The sequence below is a fragment of the Mustelus asterias genome, chromosome 4 (genome assembly GCF_964213995.1).
Source record: "Mustelus asterias chromosome 4, sMusAst1.hap1.1, whole genome shotgun sequence".
Taxonomy (NCBI): Eukaryota; Metazoa; Chordata; class Chondrichthyes; order Carcharhiniformes; family Triakidae; genus Mustelus; species Mustelus asterias.
Window position 1 is genome coordinate 83642550 of NC_135804.1, and position 24780 is coordinate 83667329.

Here is a 24780-nt window from a genome sequence, read left to right on the forward strand (position 1 = left end):
AGTTATGTTTCGAGTTCAAGAAGGCAGCTCACCACCACCTTCTCAAGAACAATTAGGGATGGGCAATAAATGCTAGCCTAGCCAATAATTACCACATCCCAACATCAAATAATTTAAGAAAAGAAATATTCTGTATGCCTGCAGTATATTTTTGAGCATCTGCAATTCACTGGATTTGTAGCATGTGTTGATGTCACTTCAAAGGGTGAGTGAACTCTGGCCCGGGCAACTGGCTAACTGGCTAAACATAATATTAATTACTTGGTTCCGATAAGGGTCCTGTGCTGATTCTCTACCTTCCCCTTACCCATTAAGCAAAACCATCTCTCAGTTTTCCCAGCCCTTATTTTAACATCTGGCCAGGATTCTTCCAAAAAAAATTCGCGTAAAATCTGGAGTAACACCCGCTGGTCTTTTTAGCGGGATATTCAAAATGAATGTCCCACACTTTGAGCACTGCAGAGTGCCTCATGGAAAATCAGGGGACGGGGTCTATTCCCGCCCAAGGTGCTGGCAGCATCGCACTTAGCAGGCCACTGCGCATGTGCTGATCTGTCAGAGCCATGATTGGAGCATGCGCAGTGCCCCGCATTGCCAGCCTCCTGATTGCTGGCCGGCGATTAAGCTGCCCCTCTGACCTTCCCCCCACCTCTCCAGTGCCTCTCCAGGCCAGCACCAATGTACCTCTCCACTGGCCAACCCCTCCCCTCCCTCTGCCACTGATCCCGACTGCAGTGGCAGCGGGACCCCCACCCCCACTGATCATCACCCCATAGGCCCCGCCCCAATCCTGCTCCACCCCATTGGTACCCCGGGCCAGTCGCTTTCCTCTGACGTCTGCAATGGTGATCTCGGATACAGGTTCATCTGAGGCTTCCGGGGTATCCTTTCAGATACCCAAAAAATACAACCTGGCCAGGCAGCAGAGGAAGACTAAGAAGGCAATGATAATGAAGACATAGGGTCACTTGACTTAACATTCACAGTCACCTGCTCAGGTGCTGACACTGCACAAGGCTGGGAATATTCATGTTGTGAGACATCAAATGCAAGTGTACCGCAGTCAGGGAAGAAGGAAAGGATAATGCAGTTGACGGCTCTCCAGAGGGTGAGATGGTGGTTTAGTGGTAATGTCACTAAACGAGCAATCCAGAGGCCCAGGTTAACACTCTGGGGACATGAATTCAAATCCCACCATGGCAAGCTGGTGCAATTTAAATTCAATTAATATATCTGGAATATACATCAGTGATGGTGACCATGACAGCTATGATCAGTGCTTAGAAAAGTTAAATCCACCATCCTTTCCTGGTCTGGCCCACATGTGATTCCAGACCCAGAGAAACTCTTAACTACCTTCTAAAATAGCCAAGCAAGCCATTCAGTTCAAGGATAATTAGGGATGGTCAACAAATGCTGGCCTTGCCAGTGATGCCGATATCCCACGAAAGAATGAAAAAAAAAACATGGATTCTGCTGTAGAGAATTCAGCTGAGAACTTTGATGGACCAAGCTACAGAAAAATGGTCAATCTACACATCCAAATGTTTTGTGCATTGGGAACCCTGCCAGAAAATCTACATTCAATGTCAAGAAGCTCGGAGGAATCCTGCACCAATTTGGCACAGGATTTTTTCAGAGAACTTGAAGCCAATGCTCTCCAGCAACTCCATCATCACACATCTGGATCCAATTGTAATGCAGCATCTGATGGCCACATCATAGCTTCCATTGCAGGACTAACATTGTCCAAATGCTACAGTGGAAATTCAGACTGCTGCCATTATGGCTCTGGACAAAGCTGCTGTCCTCTCTCAGGATGACTGTATTTGTATTCACAGCCACCCTACTTCACATGAACCCTTGCTGTTGCCTGTCAGCCAGCCAGTCCAGATTACTGTAGCTCAAGGCAACATGGTGCGGACTGAAACAGGGTCTTCTAAGCCTAGAGTTGCTTCGGGTATCTTGCAAGGCCATCTGCAGTCTTCCCCAATGAAAATCAGCAACCTTCCAGCCCCCATGCGGCAGCCATTGGGAAAACATTTAATTGGGGCATTAAGACTGGCAAAGGCACAAAGAAGACATGCAATAAGGAAATGAATAAGATGATTAGGTTGCATTTTGTAAACAAATGTTGTTCTTTAATTCATAAATTCGGTTTGAAATGTGCAAAAATAAAAGACAACACAAAATGCACTGTGGCCAAGAGGACTACGTAATAGGCAGTAACAGAGGCAACTTAAGGATTTTGGGACTGCTAATGAATGGGAATTAAATGTTATCTCAGTGCACTGCAAACTGCTAGATGTTATTAATGCCCCAGAAGGAGCTAGTTAATAGCTATGGTCACTTTTACAGACATGAAATGCAGTCCTTCCAGCAGCTTGTCCTCCTCTGTGTGGTCTCTGTTCATTCTCCCAGTCAGGCGACATTCCTAGCACGTGCTTACTAGTCCCATGCCTGGGAGCAACTGACTTATACGGAAGCTCTGAAGTTAGCACAAAGTGCCAGACTTACACCCTGTAGACCTTTACAACTTGAAACAATAATGGAAAATTCCAAACACTTGCAGAATCATAGCAACAGATAGAAGAAATGAACAAATGAATCTGTAAGTTACTGAGGATCCCTTTCCATAGCGCTCGTTCTTCTTACTACTCAATGTGTGTCCCACTGCACAAGGTTAAGAGACGCTGGAGCAGGGAGCTCCAAAATGACAACACTGGCATCAAATCAATGACATCAAGATCTGTCCTCTCTGCTCAAGTCCAGTCAACGTTAAACGTGCAATCAAAATGCTATCTGGCATACCATCCATCAGAATATTGGGTTTGAGGGACTGAATGCCTTTTACACAGCCTCCTTACATAGCCCTTTTTCCAGCCACAGAGAGAAAATCAGGTGAGCTGCCCAATGGGTTACCAAAATGTGCTTCTCTGCATGGGAAGGGCGGAGTTCTCACAAAAAATTCTTAGTGTCGAATTTGCATGAAAACTGGAGTAATTCACGAGTTCAGAGAAGAATCTCTCACACTCTGTGCACTGCAGAGGCCACCAACGTGAATATCATTAAATTTCAGGGGATGGGGCCTATTCCCACTGGAAAGGCTGAAATCAGCACGCTGAACAGGCCACTCGCCCCCCCCCCAGCCCACCCTCTCCACCGATTCTCCCCCTCCCCCTCCCACCCAGTGCCGGCCCCAGGGCAGTCTGCCCACCCCCCCCCCCCCCCAGCTGACGACTCCATAGGCCCCACCCTGGGCATTGGCCCTTTGCCCCCTGGGCATTGGCGCTTTGCCCCTTGGGCAGTGCCAGAGGACCCAGGCTGGCACTGCAGGGTGCCAATGCTCAGGGGGTACCCTCCCCCTGCCGCCTGATCCTCTCGGCGGCCCCGATTGCCCCCCCCGCCCCACCTTCACTTCAGCGGCGTCGTGCCACTAGCTCCCCAAAAGTGGAGAGCTACTGTAAACCCCGCTGGAGTGAAATACTCTGGTGGGGTGGCAGATGCTAGCGGACCCGGAGATTTCAGTCCTGGGCCCACTAATCACATTTAAATTATATTAAAATGACCACGTAAATGGTCTTTGTGCCTCCCCGCTGATTTCCAGTGCAGAGCAGACACCGCCAGAAATCCAGAGCTGGAAGACACAAGCACCCGCGCGAACTCCATGAATTGGCCAATGCAAGAATCTCCCGGCCCACTGTGCTAAAAAATTAGCGCCGCGGGATGGGAAAATCATAGCCATAAACTTTATCTGAGATTTAACAGAAACAGAGGTCAAAAGTAACAACAATGAGATAAATTACAGTTACATACTTCGAATCTGCTCCAGACAATCGTAACTCTCCAAAGGGCAGTTTTTTTCAATGCAATGTAAAGCTCACATCAGTTTCTTGCATATGAAAACAGTATTTTTTGAGCATCACTGTCATGTAGTATAGAATGCACAGCACAATATGACCATTCAGCCCAACTAGTTTAGTCTCCTCCCATTCGTGTATGCCTCAGATGCCATTTTGGAAACCAAAGAGTGCTCACGTTGTATAAAAGACAGGGGTTACTGTGCTCTGTTCCATGCTTGTATCCGGAATTCCTTCCTATCCAGCTTGCCCAGTCTGATAGACAGTTCTTACTGATACGATGCTTCCCATTTTTATTCTCTTTTGTCCAAAGTCAATATTCACAACCGTGAGGGGGCATAATTGAAGGTTCTACGTCCAGGTTTCTTCAGTGAATGCTTGTTTCTGTGAGGATCTGACAAGGAGAGGCAAGCAGCACAAGACAACTTTAACTTGCAGGCTGGGTAATTAAGTGACAAATGAACTTTAGTGTGGTGAAATGTGAGGTAATCCATTTTGGTAGGAAAAACAGAAACAATCACCTTAGAAATTACGAAACTCAATGGGCAAAGGGATTTCAGAATACAGGTGAACAAATCATTAAAAGCAACATCACAGGTCAGCAAAGCAATTAAAAATGCTAAGAGAACTCGGACTTATTCCTGGATGTAAAGTGTTCAAAGGGAGTGAAATTATGTTAAACATGTATAGGATATTTTTGGGCTCCATTTTGAGCACTGCTGTTCTACATCTTATAGAAAAGCATAGAACCTTAGAGAGAAATGAGAGAATACAGGCATCAAGAAAGGTTAGGCTTTTATTCTTTATAAAAGTGAATACTGAAGTGAGACCTGATGGATATCTTTAAAATGGACGAATAAATGTGAACAGAATATTACCACTTGAGAGAAAATCCAAAAATAGGGAATATAAACACAAGATAGTTACCAATAAGCCCTATAGTGATATAAGGAGAAATCTTCTTACTCAGAAAGTGGTTAGAATGTGAACTCACTACCGCAAAAAGTGATTGAGGCAATTGGCTCAGGCACTTAGGTACAAGCGAGAAGATGGAATTGAAAGATGGGGCACATGAAATAGGAGATGATTTATGGATTATAAACACCCGGAGAGACTAGTTGGGCTGAATGGTCCATGTTGTGCTGTGTTTTCTATATAATTCTACCTCACAGTGATGCTTAGAGAATATTGTTTTCATGTGCAAGAAACAAATGTGAACTTAACATCACATTGAAAAAATGCTCATTGTAAAATTGCTATTGCCTGAAGCAGATTTGAAGCAAGCAACTGCAATTTATCTCTTTAATGTTATCTTTGATTTTAACATCTGTTAAATCTTGAATAAAGTTTATAAATTTACCCTCCTCAGTGCACATGAGACATGTTGGTAACCCATCGAACAACTCACCTGATTTGCACTCTGTGGCTGGAGAAAGGATTATGTTATGAGGCTGTGTAAAAGGCACATCAGTCCTTCACCCCAAAGTCTGATATGTGCTCCATGACCCAGGGTATTATGTTCTCAAAGTAATACAAACTCTTTGCAAATCTTTTGGAGTAGTGATGATATTGTTGGAGTGACTCAGAGGGATGATCTTTTCTAGACCACTGACAACAGCGTAAGGGATGCTTGTGAACAGAGGGAGCCAATAATAACTCGCCATACAAAGTGTTTGTTATTCAGTTGGCCAGAAGAAAAGACTACAGTCAATGCTGCAGGGAGTGGGAAGATGTTTTTGTATTTAACAAGACAGTTCAGATTTAGTTTAGGTGAAGCTTTTATTTTAAGTAATTGTTGAGAAAGTAATGGATTTGGTGAACATACTGTGTGCACACTCTTCTATTACATGAGATTTATCAGGCTGTCTGATCCAGTTCAAATAAGCAGATATGTTTCAAGTACACAAGCCTGGACAGTTTTCTTGCATAAAATCTTATTTCTCAGCATATTCTTCGAACACAGAGATGTCACTACATTATGTACTCCAGAGATTTCATTATCTGCCTTGCAGATTTGCTGCTTTGATGTTATCTGTAACTGAATAGAGCCACATCATTTATCTGTGAGTGTTTTTATCCCCAAGACTGAATTATTCTCCCTCAGCCCTGTCTGATGACAAAGCACAGCAGTAACAATGCCAGAATATTGCCCATGAATGAATAATTGGTTGACAGTTCACAACATAGCAGAACACAAATTTAGTTGCAAATAATAGTGACTAGAAGGACACTTATTCAGCAAGTTCAGCATCACTGCCCAGTATTGTTTCTGGCGCTGTACAGACAAAGCATACCCTTCATAGAGAAGGAAATGAGAGAGTGCAGAATGTAGTGTTACTACATAGCTAGGGTGTAGAGAAAGATCAACTTAATGCATGGTAGGACCATTCAAAAGTCTGATGGCAATATCTTTTTCCCGACGGAGGAAGGTGGAAGAGAGAATATCCGAGGTATGTGGGGTCCTTAATTTGCTCGCTGCATTGCCAAGGCAGCAGGAAATATAGACAGAGTCAATGGATGGGAGGCTGGTTTGCGTGAATGATTGGGCTACATTCACGACCTTTTGTATGTTCCTTGCAGTCTTGGGCAGAGCAGGAGCCATACCAAACTGTGATACAACCAGAAAGAATGCTTTCTATGGTGTATCTGTAAAAGTTGGTGAGAATCGTAGCTGACATACCAAATTTTCTTAGTTTTCTGAGAAAGTATAGACATTGGTGGGCTTTCTTAACTATAGTGTCAACATGGGAGACCAGGACAGGTTGTTGGCGATCTGGACACTTAAAAACTTGAAGCTCTTGACCATTTCTACTTTGTCCTGTTGATGTAGACAGGGGCATATTCTCTACTAGGCTTCCTGAAGTTGGTGACAATCTCCTTCATTTTGCTGACATTGAGGGAGAGATTATTGTTGCTGCACCAGTTCACCAGATTCTCTATCTCATTCCTGTACTCTGTCTCGTCATTATTTGAGATCCGACCCAACTAGGTGGTGTCATCAGCAAACTTGAAAATTGAGTTGGAGGGGAATTTGGCCGCACAGTCACAGGTGTATAATGAGTATAGTAGGGGCTGAGAACACAGCCTGTTGGGCACCGGTGTTGAGGATGATCATGGAGGAGGTGTTCTTGCCTATCCTTACTGATTGTGGTCTGTGGGTTAGGAAATTCAGGATCCAGTCGCAAAGGGGGGAGCTGAGACATAGGCCACGGAGTTTGGAGATGTGTTTTGTAGGAATAATGGTGCTGAAGGCTGAGCTGTAGTCAATAAATAGGAGTCTGACATGTGTCTTTGTTATCTAGGTGTTCCAGGGTTGAGTGCAGGGCCAGGGAGATGGCGTCTGCTGTGGACCTGTTGCAGCAGTAGACAAACTGTAGTGGATCCAGGCAGTCCAGGAGGCTGGAACTGATTCATGCCATGAATCGAAGCAATTTATAATGATAGAGTCATAGAGATTTACAGCATGGAAACAGGCCCTTCAGAGCCACCGGAGTATAGTCATTAAGGTACGCTGCTTGGCTTTTCTTTGGTACTGGGATGATGGTCGTCATCTTGAAGCAGATAAGGACCTCAGATTGTTGTAAAGAGAGGTTGAAGATGTCTGCGATTACCTCCGCCAGCTGATCCGCGCAAGATCTGAGTGCTCGTCTGGGTATCCCATCTGGGCCAGTATATATCCTGTTACACAGAACTACAAACTATACAATGCCTTGTATAGATGATACTGCTTTGCATTGAAACTAAACCGGCACTAAACCAAAGTCAGTGACTGAGCTGACTCTTGAGTGAAGCAAAGTGATCCTCTTTGTAGACAGTAGTCCCAGGCCAATTTGGTTACCATCCTGTGGAGTGTATATCTACTGCAGTGCTGAAACTGCTTTGCGAAGGATTCAGTAGGTGTTGGGGAAGTAGACCAGGGTGTCCAATGCACCACAGGATATTGAGCCTAATTTAGAGGGCAGAGATTCTCCACTTTCTGCTCTTTATGTAAAGTTGCCAGTTATTGAGAGTAAAATCTGTACATGTGTGCATCAAAGAGCATGCAGGGCTCTCCCCTAAAGTTTAAATTCAAGACACAACCAACATAAACACTGCAATGGCTCCAAGCGATTGCCATAACATATAAGCGCACCAGGTTACAGCTCAAGCAACTGATTCAGTGACCATCAAAACAGTGAATCTTGGACAAACTCTAATTGTTAAAGACTAAGGTTAGAATGTAACAATGGAATCATACTTTGGTATTATTGGAATAAATGCAATTTTATTTGTAAACTGAGGGGTTGACTATATTTTTGTTTTTCTGTCTGTTAGTATGCAAACTCATTGTCAGTGTACCTAATGTCTTTGATGAGTAATGACATTCAGTAAAGGTTACTTCAGAGGTTTAGAAATAGTGAAGAAAAATGGGAAAATTACTTGAGGAGAGCGGGGTTATTAATAAGAGAAACTATGACAACTCATCACGCAAAATGATTTAACCCCAGATGAGGCTACTCAGGTGGAAATTTGCACACAAAATGCTTCAGATTAATGATTGAGAATTAATGATCAGTGGGCCAAAAGCAAAACTCGACCTAATTAATCAAGTGAGAAACAATAGCACCTGAGGAACGAAGAGGAGAAACTAGGAGTGATTTCAATGATCAAGAAATTAAATTAAATCTTGGTAAGAAACTTTGAAAATGAGGGGAAAATTTATAGGCCTTGTCATTTTTAAGAAGATTATCAAAAGCAAAATATATAAGCGTCTTAATGCAGAAGACAAATACAATCTAAAAAAATAGAATGAGTTAAGGATGTGTTGGGAAGCCATGTATACTATCCGGAAGCAGAAGGACATTGCTAACAATATATGTATAAAAGTATGTTGTAATTTATATTAAATGTTTCCAAATTGTCATGGGGAGGGGGGGAATTTAATATTTCTATTTCTATGTCCTGCAACAGTGATCGCAGTGAGGGAGGATACAGAGTGCCTTAAATCTACCTATGATTCTTTACGGGTGGAATTTTCCCACAGTTTTCGGGACCTCAGCAGGCCCAAATGAGGCCCAGGATTTGCTGGGATCCAGACTAGGGGAGCCACTTTCCCGATGGTAGACTGCTAATTGGCTGCCTCCATGCTCACTGTCCTATTAAATACAGTGGGTGGGCTCTCGGTGCTGCCGATGTAATCATAGGCTGGCAGCTCTAGAGCCTCAGTAACTGCACCAGGAGGGGTGGGTGCTGCTGAGATAGGTGTCAGAATGTGAGGGCACTCAAAATGGAGGTGACTTTGAAACTATGAAAATAGATAATTTCTTAAGACAAGGAAGATGGTGGGGAGAGGAATTGGAGAGAAACTCTTCTACTTAGATCATTGGGGGCCACCTTAGTTGCCCACAGCCTCCATTTTGGGAGATAGTGCCTCTACTTTTAATGGCGCTCCAGCCTGTGACTGGGAGGCCTCCTCCATTAAACTGGCAGCCTCAGAACGAGAAGAGGCCTTCTCTGGTGACGGGCCTTCCAAAATGGCATTCCAGCATTTAGGTTGACTGGCTGCATCTGCTTCGTAAGCGGATTGTTTGGATGGTCATGTAAGCCAGCCTAAAATGCCAGATTGTAATGAAGTCAGTGCTGCCAAGAAAGGAAGCATTTTCATTTATATAGCATCTTCCATGACCTCAGGACATCTCCCAAAGCATTTGGCAGTCGATTAATACTTTTGAAATGTAATTGCTGTGGTAATTTAAGAAGTATGGTTTCACGACTGCAGCCTACATCACAGGTTAACTGTGGAACAGAGCAGAGATTTGAAAGGTTACTCCCTCCGAGTATATCACAATTGAGGATAATCAGCTTGCAGTATTGCAGAGCTGACCTTTGATATTAATGTTCTGCATGAATTGGCCATCCTTTTTACCTCCAAAGCAACAGCAATTCTGCTTCAGATGTAATTCACTGTAAACCACTTTGGGGGCATTCTGAGGGTGTGAAAGGTTCTGTACAAATGGAAGCTTTTTTGCGTTCCATCTTATCAATGTAGATGAGAGGGAGGTGGCAGGAGATATATTGCTGGGATCCCCTCCTATAAATCTGTAACAGGGTTCTGCAACGTACAACAGTCAGGAAAAGGTTATGAACTTTTGCTGTAGAGGATCGCAAATGTAACCCAGAAAATGTTGGTGTCACATTATTTTTTAAGATAATGTTCTTAGAAATTCACCAAGGTGTCAAATATGAGATGGATAATTCAAGGGAAATATGCAGGGAAGGAGGCTATGGATATAATGAAAAAGGTTAAGCATCTTTTGTGTGTAGCGACTGTTGTAATAAAGGAAAAATGCCGACCAACAAACATAATGGGATAATGGCCAGAAAATCTGTTTCAGTAATACTGTTCTTCAAAATTGTGCCACCGAAATGTTAATATTCATCCACAAAGAAAGAAGGGGTCTCAGTTTATTGCCTTATCTGAAATACGACACTTCCGACTATGCAACAGAAAGTTTATTTTCAAATTATGATAAAAGCTATGGCAGCTCTGAGAGGGCAGAACAGAAAGGGGTAATGACTGAAAGACAGTTCTGATCTCCAAAATCATTGGTAATTTTTAAGGATTATGATGTTTGAACAATGTGACAATAGAAAAGCACCTGGGGATTAAAACAAAATTTGACATATCATAGTTTATTTAATGTGTTCATAAAAGCAGAATCTTGGATGATGGAAATCTGAAATAAAACCAGAAAGTGCTGGAAAAACTTCAGCAGGTCGAGCAGCATCTATGGAGAAAAACAGAGTCAGACATTTCAAATCTAGTTGACTCTAGTCTAGTTGCAAAAGTGGACCAATTCCACATTGCGTTCCTGCCTTCATCGCCAATCGGCTATGAAACTTGATTTTCAAAGAGTCAAGGTCCTACTGACCTTTGAGATCAGTCTGTCATGATTAATGGCCTAGAGGGTGGGTATAGAGGCTGGACACCAGGAAAGCAAACCTGGGTCAAATCAGCAACCACTGTCTGTAGGTGGTCTTGAAAAATCGAGGGGATCTTCATCTTCTGAGCTGCCAGAGCAAATGGAGAGCTGGGTAGCAATGAAATTTTAAGAACCAAAGATTTCCTGATCCTATGCCGGCATAGGATCAGGAAATCTTTGGTTCTTAAAATTTCATTGCTACTCAGTAGTTATTTTATCCAAACATTCACCATTTTTGCATCACATGAAACCGTTTCAGCTCTGCCACCCTTGTTCCCATCAAGCTGCAGCAGGTCAGCTTCAGGGAGCTCCTAACAGCTGCCTCCGTCATGAAAATCTCAGGAAATCAGGAGGCAAGCTCTTAAAGAATTTCCTCATAACCTCAACACCCATAATGAATGAGGTGGATGACTTTACTTTCCTGTCCAAACTCCATTGTCCTCAACAACCCCTGGTTGGCAGGAAAAAAATCAGAAGAGTTGAGAACAAGGGTGGTGGGGACCATTTTTTTGTCCTGCTTTTGCCTGTCCTGGAAATGTATCTGAAGTTGCTTAGAGTTTAGTACCCAGCAGTGCTGGAGAAGCTAAGTTTAGTTCCATGCAATCCAAATATTGAACCGAAGCCTGTAACTTTGGACTGTTAGGACACCACTGTATTGGAAAGTGCCTACAAAAGAGGTTCTATCCTACTTGTCCAACACCAGACCACATGGCTAAAACTGGGGTAGGCCTCTCCCAGACATGGGTAAATTCATGATGATGGCTGGATGGCCATATAAGGATGTCACTAGGCCCAAAGGCGGACAGGCCACTTGATGTTTCCCCTGCCTTAACATTTTAAACTGGTTGGAGGAGGACAGGAACATGGCGGGAAGGCCATCCACTGGATTTTTCTGCCATCACCAGAGGATAGGATTCTAAATTACTTTCACAGAAAGAGCACAGCTATTTAAAACAAAAGTTAAATATTCCAACACACAAGACTGATACCAACCATGAGTTGGTGTTTTCTCTCTTCTCCGGACACCAGTTGCTCTCCCTCTCTCATATTCAGAACTCATGGGTAGACCTTCTCCTTCCATTAATGTGTAATATTTTCCACTTTCGTGGTCCAGAAAGTAGCTGGAGGATTCAGAACCTTTCATTCCAGACTTTGCCATCCCATACTTGCCAATGTCGTCACAAGGCAATATCCCCAATTCATCCCTAGAGCCAGAAAATAAAAGACCGAAAAACCATTATTCTCAAGGCTTCAAAACTTGTTGACTTTCTGCACAGGTCCTGTTGCAAATTATTTTAAAGTGAATTTGATGGCTCTCAAATGTAAGCCTGGTTGGAAGGTTATGCTGCAGAATGTAAGGATGTTTTGCTTTATAATTTTGAAAATGTGCAATGTTCTTTGTGCATTATAAAGTCTGGATTCTCAAGGCAAAAGGAAAACAGGTACACAGTTATTAAGCAATCTGAGTATACAGATACCAGAAACACCACAAAAACATTATGATGTCAGCATTTTAACTTCAGTGACACATGAATAGTACACTTATCAGCAAGTTAGTTGAAAGGACTAAAAGCTGATGTTTTCTGCTGACCCAAATAGTGATGATGATTAACCAGTGTTTAAGGTAGAGTTTGAATTCTCCATTTAAAGGCTTACCTGGGACCATAGATTCCTGACAGGGGAGATAGAATAAAGACGTCATGAAGTGTGGAACTGTCATACTTTGATGATATGCCAATGGTGCTAGTTGGTGTTGTAGAGCTGCTGGTAGGACTTGTAGGAATTACTGGCTGGAGAGGATGAAAATGAGATATGATTAGTGCCAGAGACAAATTAGTCAGACACATTACCACTGAGCATCTGTCACTGCCATGTGTTAAACAAAAGTCAGACCCATCAGTCAATCTTTGGTGGTGTTGGTTGAGGAAGGAATGTTGGTTCGGACATGACAAAGACTCCCTTGTTCTTCTTTGAAGAGCGCCACAGGATGGTTTGGAGGTCTTGTGATTCAGTTGGTAACACTCCTGTCTCTCAGACAGATGACCCCAGGTTCAAGTCGCACTCCAGGACTTTACAGTCACAGAGAAGGGACTCACAACACAATTGAACAGGTTGTCATTGATTCTGCAAATACTTCCCATCCACGATTCGACATGGGGAGAAATGTGTGAGAACATATACAAAACAGACAAGTGAGTTGTTCGTTGTCCACCTTAAGAAGGGTTTAACTTAATTTAACTTCTACCGTGAAAACTGCCATTCCTTTGGTACTGAAGTATCAGCTTATATTATGAACTCAAGCTCGGGCATGGTGCTTGAACCTGAACAGTAACTTGCTGTTCTTGTTAAGAAAGCAAAAAAATCCTAAGGTACATAACCGGAGCATTACAAAACAAAAGTTGACTCTGAACCACTTAAGAGAATACTAGGTAAGATGACCAAAAGCATCATCAGAGATAGTTTTTAATGATTCCCTTAAAAGAGTAAAGAGAAACAGAGAGATGAATGGGCAGCTGAAAGCAGGACTACCAATGGGGAAGCAGTTAAAATCAGGAATGCTGAAGACCTAGAATTAGAGGACTTCGAGGGTGGTCGGGCTGGAGGAGGTTACAAAGTAAGAAGTCTCACAACACCAGGTTAATGTCCAACAGGTTTATTTGGTAGCAAATACCATAAGCTTTCGGAGCGCTGCCCCTTCGTCAGATGGAGTGAAAATCTGTTCTCCAACAGTGCACAGAGACACAACATCAAGTTACAGAACACTAATTAGAATGCAAATCTCTACAGCCAGCCAGGTCTTAAAGGTACAGATAATGTGGGTGGAGGGAACATTAAACACAGGTTAAAGAGATGTGTATTGTCTCCAGACAGAACAGCTAGTAAGATTCTGCAAGATCAGGAGGCAAGCTGTGGGGGTTACTGATAATGTGACATAAATCCAACATCCCGGTTTAGGCCTCCTGATCTTGCAGAATCTTACTAGCTGTTCTGTCTGGAGACAATACACATCTCTTTAACCTGTGTTTAATGTTCCCTCCACCCACATTATCTGTACCTTTAAGACCTGGCTGGCTGTAGAGATTTGCATTCTAATTAGTATTCTGTAACTTGATGTTGTGTCTCTGTGCACTGTTGGAGAACAGATTTTCACTCCATCTGACGAAGGGGCAGCGCTCCGAAAGCTTATGGTATTTGCTACCAAATAAACCTGTTGGACTTTAACCTGGTGTTGTGAGACTTCTTACTGTGCTTACCCCAGTCCAACGCCGGCATCTCCACATCTGGAGGTTACAAAGACAGGGATGGGTGCAGCCATGGAGGAATTTGAAAATAAGGATGAGAATTTGAAAATCAGGAGTGCTGTTTGACTGGGATCTAATGTACGTCAGTGAGCACAGGGTATGATGGGTGAATCTACAGGCAGTAGAGTTGTAAATTACCTCGAGTTTACAGAGGGGAAAAAAACATGGCAGCTCAGCCAGAAATGCATTGGAATAGTCAGGTATATAAATAACAATGACCTGATTGTGAGCTTCAGCAAGAGATGAGCTGAAACAGGGCCAAAGTTGGGCAATATTACAGAGGCAGTAACAGGCGGTTTTGGTGATGGCCTAGATGTGGTTGGAAGCACAACTGTGATGCTACTGTGCTTTTAAGAAATGTATATTTTAAATCATGTTCTCTGCAGTTTGTAAGCAGCTTCGGTTTTTTTTCATTGTTGCTGACCTGTCTGCTCCGACATCCTGTTATTGCTGCTTAAATGGGGTTTTGTTTATTTTTAATCTGGGCCTAATGGGATGTCCTGAAGTGTGACCCTTCTGAATTGTTAGGGGGAAGAATGATTGACAGGTCAGGTGATAAGTGTCCTTTTCCTTTCAGTTTTTGGCTGCTGGTTGCTGTTTCATTAGAAGGTGCGTGGACTCCTGGCTGAAGGCATCTCTCTCCCTGTTATTAGAAATTCTGCTATGTTAGAAGCCATTTTTCTTGCCTTCCTGGAGTGAAAGCTTTGCTGTAAATGGTTTGCTGGCCAGAAACTAGAGACGAGTAGTGGCTTTATCTCTACCTCGAGGTCTGTTAGAAGTTACAAGGTTGGGAAGTCAGAGTTTCAATTCTATCCAAAGGACTAATTCACAGCAGGTACTGCTGAGCTGCAAAACCACCTGAGCATTCTTGTTTTGTGTATGTTTATAAGGAGGTTTGTTGGGTTGGAACAGTGCATTTAGTTAGAACATAAGAACATAAGAAATAGGAGCAGGAGTAGGCCATCTAGCCCCTCGAGCCTGCCCCGCCATTCAATAAGATCATGGCTGATCTGACGTGGATCAGTACCACTTACCCGCCTGATCCCCATAACCCTTAATTCCCTTACCGATCAGGAATCCATCCATCCGCGCTTTAAACATATTCAGCGAGGTAGCCTCCACCACCTCAGTGGGCAGAGAATTCCAGAGATTCACCACCCTCTGGGAGAAGAAGTTCCTCCTCAACTCTGTCTTAAACCGACCCCCCTTTATTTTGAGGCTGTGTCCTCGAGTTTTAACTTCCTTACTAAGTGGAAAGAATCTCTCCGCCTCCACCCTATCCAGCCCCCGCATTATCTTATAAGTCTCCATAAGATCCCCCCTCATCCTTCTAAACTCCAACGAGTACAAACCCAATCTCCTCAGCCTCTCCTCATAATCCAAACCCCTCATCTCCGGTATCAACCTGGTGAACCTTCTCTGCACTCCCTCCAATGCCAATATATCCTTCCTCATATAAGGGGACCAATACTGCACACAGTATTCCAGCTGCGGCCTCACCAATGCCCTGTACAGGTGCATCAAGACATCCCTGCTTTTATATTCTATCCCCCTCGCAATATAGGCCAACATCCCATTTGCCTTCTTGATCACCTGTTGTACCTGCAGACTGGGCTTTTGCGTCTCATGCACAAGGACCCCCAGGTCCCTTTGCACGGTAGCATGTTTTAATTTGTTTCCATTGAGATAGTAATCCCATTTGTTATTATTTCCTCCAAAGTGTATAACCTCGCATTTCTCAACGTTATACTCAATTTGCCATATCCTCGCCCACTCACTCAGCCTGTCCAAATCTTTCTGCAGATCTTCTCCGTCCTCCACACGATTCACTTTTCCACTTATCTTTGTGTCGTCTGCAAACTTCGTTACCCTACACTCCGTCCCCTCCTCCAGATCATCTATATAAATGGTAAACAGTTGCGGCCCGAGTACCGATCCCTGCGGCACGCCACTAGTTACCTTCCTCCAACCGGAAAAACACCCATTTATTCCGACTCTTTGCTTCCTGTCGGATAGCCAGTCCCCAATCCACTTTAACACACTACCCCCAACTCCGTGTGCCCTAATCTTCTTCAGCAGCCTTTTATGGGGCACCTTATCAAACGCCTTTTGGAAATCCAAAAACACCGCATCCACCGGTTCTCCTCCATCAACCGCCCTAGTCACATCTTCATAAAAATCCAACATGTTCGTCAAGCACGACTTTCCCCTCATGAATCCATGCTGCGTCTGATTGATCGAACCATTTCTATCCAGATGCCCTGCTATCTCCTCTTTAATAATGGATTCCAGCATTTTCCCTACTACAGACGTTAAGCTGACCGGCCTATAGTTACCCGCCTTTTGTCTCCTTCCTTTTTTAAACAGCGGCGTAACATTAGCCGTTTTCCAATCAACCGGCACTACCCCAGAATGCAACGAGTTTTGATAAATAATCACTAACGCATCCACTATTACCTCTGACATTTCTTTCAATACCCTGGGATGCATTCCATCCGGACCCGGGGACTTGTCCACCTTCAGTCCCATTAATCTACCCAGCACTGCCTCTCTGGTAACATTAATCGTATTAAGTATTTCTCCTGCTGCCAACCCTCTATCGTTAATATTTGGCAAACTATTTGTGTCCTCCACCGTGAAGACCGACACAAAAAACTTATTTAAAGACTCAGCCATATCCTCATTTCCCACTATTAACTCCCCCCTCTCGTCCTCCAAGGGTCCAACATTCACTCTAGCCACTCTATTCCTTTTTATATATTTATAAAAACTTTTACTATCATTTTTTATATTAATTGCTAGCCTAGCTTCATAGTCTATCCTTCCTTTCTTTATCGCTTTCTTAGTCTCTCTTTGTTGTTTCTTAAATTTTTCCCAATCACTTGTTTCTCCACTATTTTTGGCCACTCTGTACGCAGCTGTTTTTATTTTAATACTCTCCTTTATTTCCTTCGTTATCCACGGCTGGTTCTCCCTTTTCTTACAATCCTTGTTTTTTGCTGGAATATATTTTTGCTGAGAACTGAAAAGGATCTCCTTAAAAATCCTCCACTAGTTGTTAGGGTTTACATAATATTTTTTTTTCTTGTTTGTAATTGGTAAATGTTATTGGTAATTTTCTTTCTATATGTTAACTGCATTCTTAAATAAACTTTGTTTGATAAAAGCTCCCTAGTGGGTCATTCAAATCATACCTGAAGTGAAACATCTCATGCTTACCCTAGTCAAAGTCAAAGTTCAAAACCAACGTTCTAGGCTGACTTCATAAAATAGCTTGGAGTTTCTGACCTAACATAACTCAGGGCAAATGTGACACTAAGGTAGGATTAGGTGAGCTGTTCTTGCAGAGAGATGGCATGAACACAATAGGCCAAATTACCTCTGTCTGTGTTGTAAACATTCTATGATTTTACGGTTCAAAGAGAAGCCACTAGGCACAGATGGAGGAATACTTTTTGATACTTGGATGAGCAATAGACAACAAGGATTTTAAATAAGAAATGAGAGGAATAGAAGATGATGGGGTGACTCTCCCAAAAGCTTTCTGAGTGTCGAGTTTGCGTAAAACCTGGAATAAATCCTGTTGGTTTTTTAGCAGGATTTTCAAAATGAATCTCCCACACTCCGTGCGTTGTAGAGTGCCCCAGCGTGAATTACGCTGAAAATGAGTGAGCGGAGCCTATTCCCACTGGAGAGGCTGGCAGCATGGTGCTGAGTGGGCCACTGCGCATGTGCTGATCACTGACCAGCCCCATATCTCCTACATTACTGGCCATGCGACACCCCCACGGCCCGATCGCTGGCCCTGTGAACATGTCCGGGCCAGCCTTGACCCGTCTCCCCACCCCCCTCGATCTCCCTGCACCTCTGGCAGCCCCAATTTTCCAACTCCCACCCCATCATGGCCAGCTCCAATTGCTGGCCTCCTTTCCTCTGTCACCGCCGAGTGCATGGTGGCAGTGGGGACCACACACCCCCCCCCCCCCCCCCCCCCCATTAGGCACCACCTCCTTGGCTCTGCCCATGCCTAGTGGACAGTGCCTCTTTGTCCTTTGAGCATTGCCAGGGGGCCAGGGGGCCAGGCTGGCATTGCCAAGGTGGCAATTCCCAGGGGGCACCCCCCTCATCCCTGACCCTCTGGGGAGCCTTGATTGTCCCCCTTCAGTCCAGCAGGACTGGGCCGCCAGCTCCCTGCAAATAGGAAGCTAATGTAAACCCCGGTGGAGTGAATATGTGACATATTTTTGTCACATGTATTGGTATGCTGTGAAAAGTATTGCTTCTTGCGCTCTATACAGACAAAGCACATCATTAATAGAGTACATAAGGGAAAAGGAAAGGAGTGGGTGCAGAATACAGTGTTACAGTCATAACTAGAGGGTAGAGAAAGATCAACGTAATACGAGGTAGGTTCATTCAGAAGTTTGATGGCAGCAGGGAAGATACTATTCTCGAGTTGGTTGGTACGTGATCTCAGACTTTTGTGTCTTTTAGTCGACGGAAGAAGGTATTTCCGGGGTGCGTGGAGTCCTTGATTATACTGGCTGCTTTTCCGAGGCAGTGGGAAGTGCAGACAGAGTCAATGGATGGGAAGCGAGTTTGTGTGATGGACTGGGTTTCGTTCACAACCCTTTGTAGTTTCTTACGGTCTTGGTCCGAGCAGGAGCCATATCAAGCTGTGGTACATCCAGAAAGGATGCTTTTTATGGTGCATCTGTAAAAGTTGGTGAGAGTTGTAGCAGACATGCTGAATTTCCTTAGCCTTCTGAGAAAGTAGAGGCGCTGGTGGGTTTTCTTAACTACAGCGTCAGCATGGAGGGACCAGGACAGGTTGTTCGTGATTTGGACACCGAGAAACTCAACCATTTCCACTCCAAACCTGTTGATGTAGTCAAGGGCATGTCCTCCATTACACTTCCTGTCGATGATGCCTATCTCTTCGTTTTACTGACACTGAGGGAGAGATTATTGTTGTCACACCATTTCACCAGATTCTCTGGGCAGAACTTTACGAGATTTTCTCTAAGTGCCCAGCTAGCGTGAAAACTGGAAAGTTCCTGATCCGTTTTTCGAGCGAGTTTTCCCTCCCAATCTTATGCATTCTGTCTCTGAAATTTTGGGCTACACCATTTCTGGCCACAAGAGGCAGTGGTCAGGGCTTAACTTGCCAGAAAGCCTGCAGCTCAGATCAGAGCCACGAACTGCGCATGAGCAGAAAAAGTGAAAAAATAAAGCAGCTCTCCTGGCAGAACCCTCCAGGGCCAGGTACAACCTTCTCCTCCCCTCCCCCCTCACGGACATCGGAGACCCCCCCCCAACATTACTGACCCTCACCCACCGCCCTCACTTGCACATGGCCCATTCATCATCCCATGGCCCCTATAGCTGCCTAACATGACCCTCTCTCTCCCCTGCACCAAATCATCACAGAGGTACAAATTTCTCCCCGCCCCCTCCCTCCATTTGCACACCTGCAAGTGCTGACTTGGCTTCCCCTTCATGGAAACAGGCAAACTGCTTTAAACTCACTGGAATGCTCTATCGGGCGAGTGACTCACACAAACTGCCTCCAGCTGATCTGCCCTAACAAGGGACAGCTCCATAAAAACCCCAAGGATGGACAGACAGGGCAGGCAGTGCAGGAAGAAATGGCCTCCAGGAAGTCAGCACCCAGATTTTCTGAATCTGACCTGGCCAGGTTGCTGGAGGTGGTGGAGGCAAGGTGGGACACCCTCCTCCCCCCAGCAGGATGTCGTCCCAGGGGAAGGGATGGAAACGCGGCCTGGGAGGCTGTGGCCGCCTGCGTTAGTGCCATGCACTGGCCAGGAGAACTGGGAAGCAGTGCTGGAAAAAAAATGAATGACCTAATCCAGGCAGCAAGGGTGTTTGTTTAACCTCATCAGGCATCTTTCCCCTAAATCACCCGCAGATTCTCCACCCCCAGCACCCTGCATGCTTTCAGCCCCTGACCCCCAAGCACCTCCCTCCTCCCCCCCAAGAGTATCACAGCGATTGCCCTCTGAGGGCCACCCCCTGATATCCTGCAGGATTCAGACCATCAGATTTTTCATGGCTCCTTCTGTCCCCACAAGAGAATAATGCCCATAATCACCGGGAGAGGGCGAAGACAGGGGGTGGTGAGCCTGACATCTGAATCCTCACCCCCTTTGAGGAGCGAACACTGGAGCTTGCGGGAGAGGAGGGGATGCGGATGATAAGTGACAGGGTGGTCGGGCTAGAGTATAGGAGTGAGCACCTGCCAATCCTCCTCTTTATGGCGAAATGTCATATAAGTTGCAGGCACCCAAATTCCTCTTCCTTGCACTTAACCTTGTGTCGTGTGTTAGCTGGAAAGGACGCTGACATGCTCGGGTCATCTGGCATCACAGCCCCCACTGCTGCCGCCATCCAACCTGCCCCTAACAACTCAGAAGACTCTTCGAAGGAAGCCGATGAAAGGACCTCCAAGGCCGGAAGTTCAGGGTCAGCTTCCACCTCGCAACCCACCATCCCAGAGACTCTCACATCGGTGGGTCAAGTTAGTGGCGAGGCACCTGGGTTACTCACTGATGCACACAACACATCTGCTGATGTACATCAGGTGAAGGAGGGAATGTGTGAGGCCTCAAACACATGGGGGCCTGTCGGAGGCAAGGACTCAGCTGGCCCCAGGCTACATGCTGGGCCTCTGTGATCACTTCTCCTTCAGCTGCTGGAGATGCAGCAACAGAGCCAGGGAATGCAGGAGGGGCTGACAGCAACACTTGACCGACTGAGAGGCTGTTGGGCGGAGTCCCAAATCTTTCAGGTGGACCAGCTATCGCCTGTCTTGCCAACACTGCAAGGGTGGCATCCGCAGTGGAAAGCCAGGGGCAGGGAATCCTCGCCATGAGTGGCAGTTTCCAAGCGATGGCCGAGTCACAGCGGAGTCACAGAGGACCGCGGCTGAGTCATCACAGGCCATAGCTGAGGGCCACAACAGGCTTCTCGAGATATTGCGGCCCATGGCTGAGAGGCTTAAGAGCTTGCAGGACCCAGCGGGACAGCATCAAGACACAGTGGGCTACGGCAGTAGCGTTTGAGAACGTAGCCCAGTCACAGAGAGCCAAGGCTGAGTAGCTGCAGAGCATGGCCCAGTCTCAGAGGTCACGTGCTGCTGCCATTGACAGGTGGCCCCCGACTCAGGTGGCCATCGCAAAGGTCTCGACCACCATGGCTAGAACGCACGTGGTCCTCCAGGACTGGCAGGGCCAGGTGATGCTGGAACTTCTGGAGCTCACTGCACAAGCACCGCTGTCCCATGGAGTGCCCCAGGGCCCACAGGAACCCCAAGGGAGGGGGGAGGGCTCGAGTCCCTGCCGGGGCTTTCCACCCAGGGGACTGCGACTGTGACTACACATTCTGACTCCGCCTTTCCTGACATTGGGGCATCTCAGGGGCAGCGGGATGTCAGTGATACATCCTAGACACCAGAAGCCGGCCAGGGCCCTCAAGATCCAGGCCCTCCAGAGGACTATCGGCAAGGGCATCACAGGCCATGGGGTGCGGTAAACTGGCCATCTCCACCTCCGATGTACATCCTGGGGAGACACCGACACGTAGTGGTAGGCCACGTAAGGTTAAGTAGTTGTAGCAGCACTAAGGTGACGGGGTGAAGGACAGCACTAGATAGCTAGAATATTTGGGCACTTTAACAAGTCCTGTTCACATGTTTTTATGTTATCTGCAGCTTGCAGATTGATGTCAGTGGCGGAGGCCCCTCAACTCTCTGTCACTGAGAAAATTAAGGCGCTCAAAGAAATCACTGGTGACAGTGGGTGGCATGCACTGGCAGCAACTTACACCAACTGCTATGGCATCCCCAGAATCCACGATAGATTCCCCACCTCGATGTGGGCCCAGGTGTCAGCGTGCAAGAGGAGCACAAGAACACAGGTAGGAGTCAGACTATTTAGCACCAGGGAATCATCACAATGGTGCTTAGTGAGTCGTCATCACCCTCCTGCTTGCCAAAGGAACTCGCTAACACAGCATATCCAGGCCCATCACTCCGGTGTTACAATATTGCAGGAGATTGTAGGACTCCGGGGGAAGGTGGGGAGAGGATGGAACCCACTTGTGGCAATGCAGCCTCCTAGTGACCAAAGTGTGTGTTGATCAGAGCTTCGCTCGCCGCTCTCGCATACCTGAGCCTTACTGCCGCCAGCCCTCCAGCACCTGGATGGTGTTGCTCTTCGTTTCCTCCTCTTCTTCTTCCACCTCCTCCTGTTAGGCGGCCTTCTCCCCAGAGATGCCTGGCTTGTTGGAACGCACATCCTCCTCCTCAAGAAGGTCTCCTCGCTGCGGTGCCAGGTTTGTAGGATGCAGCACACCAGCACAATGCGTGACGATATCAGGGGTCTCTTTTGGAGGGTCCTGCCAGAGGCACCTGAACCGCATCTTGAGGAGCTCTGTGCACTGCTCCACTATTGAACGGGTGGCAATGTGGTCCTCATTATATCGGGTCTCCGCCTCAGTCTCAGGCCTCCGCACGGGCATCATCAGCCAAATCTGAAGCGGGTACCTCATGTGCCCCTTGAGCCACCCTGCAACCTGGGCTCCTCCTCAAAGACCTCCAGGATATCACAACTCCTCAATATAAAGCTGTCATGCACGCTGCCAGGGTGTCTGGCGCAGACATGCATAATGTTGGGCTGATGGTCGCACACTAATTGCACATTTATTGAATGGAAGCCCTTTCTATTCACGAATCTTGCTGGATTCTTGACCGGGACCTTGAGGGTGACGCAGGTGCAGTCTATAGCCCTCTGCACATTTGGCAATCCTGCGATGGCTGCGAATCCTGCAGCCCGAGGTTCCTGCTGGGCCTGGTCCAGGTTAAATTTAATATTTGGTCAGCCTGGGTATACAGAGCACCCATGACCTCCTTGACACATTTGTGGAGTTTGGGAAATGCCACAAAGGTCTCCATGGGGGGGTCTGGAACCACCCAGTGGTGTAAAAGTTTAAAGCAGCTGTTAATTTCACAGCCACCGGGAGTGGGTGACCCTCCCTGCCCCTCACCGCATTGCCCCTAGGTGCCAGGTCCTACAACAAACAGCACAGGTGTCGCACTGTCTCCTTTTGGAGCTGGAGCCAAAGGCGACAAGTGATGTCTGACAATTGCTCGAAGAACAGTCTTGTGCAGAACTGCCGAGCCCTCCGCCCCCTCCTTCTTTTGCCCCCTCGGGGCGAATGGCGGCCACGTCCTGCCTCCAGGCCGACTCACTCTCCTCCTGCAAGGTGAGGCCTGGGATTCCTCTGCCCGCAATTCATCCTCTTGCTTCTCCTTTTCAGCTCCAGCACCAACCAAAAAAACAGCAAATTCAATGGGTTGCAAAAGCCATCTCATCAATCTGAAGGGGGCGGGGGAGATTTGGGGAAGGGGGTGAGACAGATGGAGAGGTTAAAGAACTCTGTTCACCCCCAGCCCAGCAACACACACTCCCCATACCCCCCCCCAGACCCCTAGCAACATAGCCCCTCATTCCCTCCCACCTCCCCCAGCAACTCAGCCCCCCATTTCCCCCCCTCACTAACACACACCTAGAACCCATGCAGCAGTGACCATAGACACTGCTGCTTGCCAAGTCCTGAGGCTGCAGCACTGCCACTTCAGAGAGTTTCTAGCACATCCTCCACTTGCAACAAGGACCCAGAAACATCCGTAAGACCAGAGGTCAGTGCTCTGACCCGGAGCCATGCTGAGAGTCAGAGATTGGACTCCATGATCAACAACAGCCCCCCTCGCTGCAAACACTCGCAGGCACGCCCCCCGACCCAAAACACAATATGTCTGCCACAAAACAACCCCCTTTGAGCAACACGGGTGCAGTTTGAACGCAGAGACTTACCTCCTTGCTCACCCTCACTGATCAAGCGCCAGAATCTGACTTTTATAGAGGTGTTTTCCAGATCAATCCGGCTGCAGCGAACAAGGTCGTAAAGGCAGGTGAGCTGGGACGATTGGGCGTGAAGCTCGCTAATGACATTATGATGAATGCAAAAACATGTCAACTGATGTCTTGCCCATTTTGGGCTGGCTCCCGATCATGCCAATTTTGTTTCTGTTATAAAATGGCAACGGGTGCGAAAACGGGCGCCAGTCCCGCTAGCTGATTTATGCCCGATTTTACAAAATTTTCCCGCCGCAAAACAGGCACAATGGGGTCGTAAACTTCCACCCATTATCTTTGTCCTGTACTCCGTCTCATCATTGTTTGAGATCCGACCCACTACAATGATACCATCAGCAAACTTGAAAATGGAGTTGGAACAGAAAATGTATAAGGTGTAATAATAAGGGGCTGAGGACACAGCCTTGCGAGAGGATAATCGTGGAGTGTGGTTGAGTAAATGCTAGACAGTTGGGATTTTCAACATACAGTTGTAAGCGAATTGGGCAAGAGTCTTTTCTAAGGGCAAACACTGAAGGAAATGAGGCTAGCAGGAGAAAGGGAGATACCGTGGAGAATGACACAAGGAAGTGAAAAAGAGATGGCCTTATCTGGGATTAATATGATTGTCGTACCGAGGCTACATGAGAAGGCAAGGCCAAGCAGATGGTCATCTTGATGGGTTGGGGTGATTAATGGAGGGAAAGATTAAAGAAAGCGA

At 46.2% G+C, this 24780-nt stretch overlaps 1 protein-coding gene across 1 annotated transcript in view; it reads right to left on the bottom strand.

The window, feature by feature from the left end:
* LOC144492818 (connector enhancer of kinase suppressor of ras 2) overlaps positions 1 to 24780 on the bottom strand; it is a 751457-nt gene that overhangs the window by 331952 nt on the left and 394725 nt on the right. The window contains exons 10-11 of the mRNA XM_078211295.1: positions 12479 to 12612; positions 11816 to 12027 (exon numbers count right to left, since the gene is read on the bottom strand). Of these exons, the coding sequence (XP_078067421.1) occupies positions 11816 to 12027; positions 12479 to 12612 (346 nt within the window). The remainder of the gene's footprint in view (positions 1 to 11815; positions 12028 to 12478; positions 12613 to 24780) is intronic.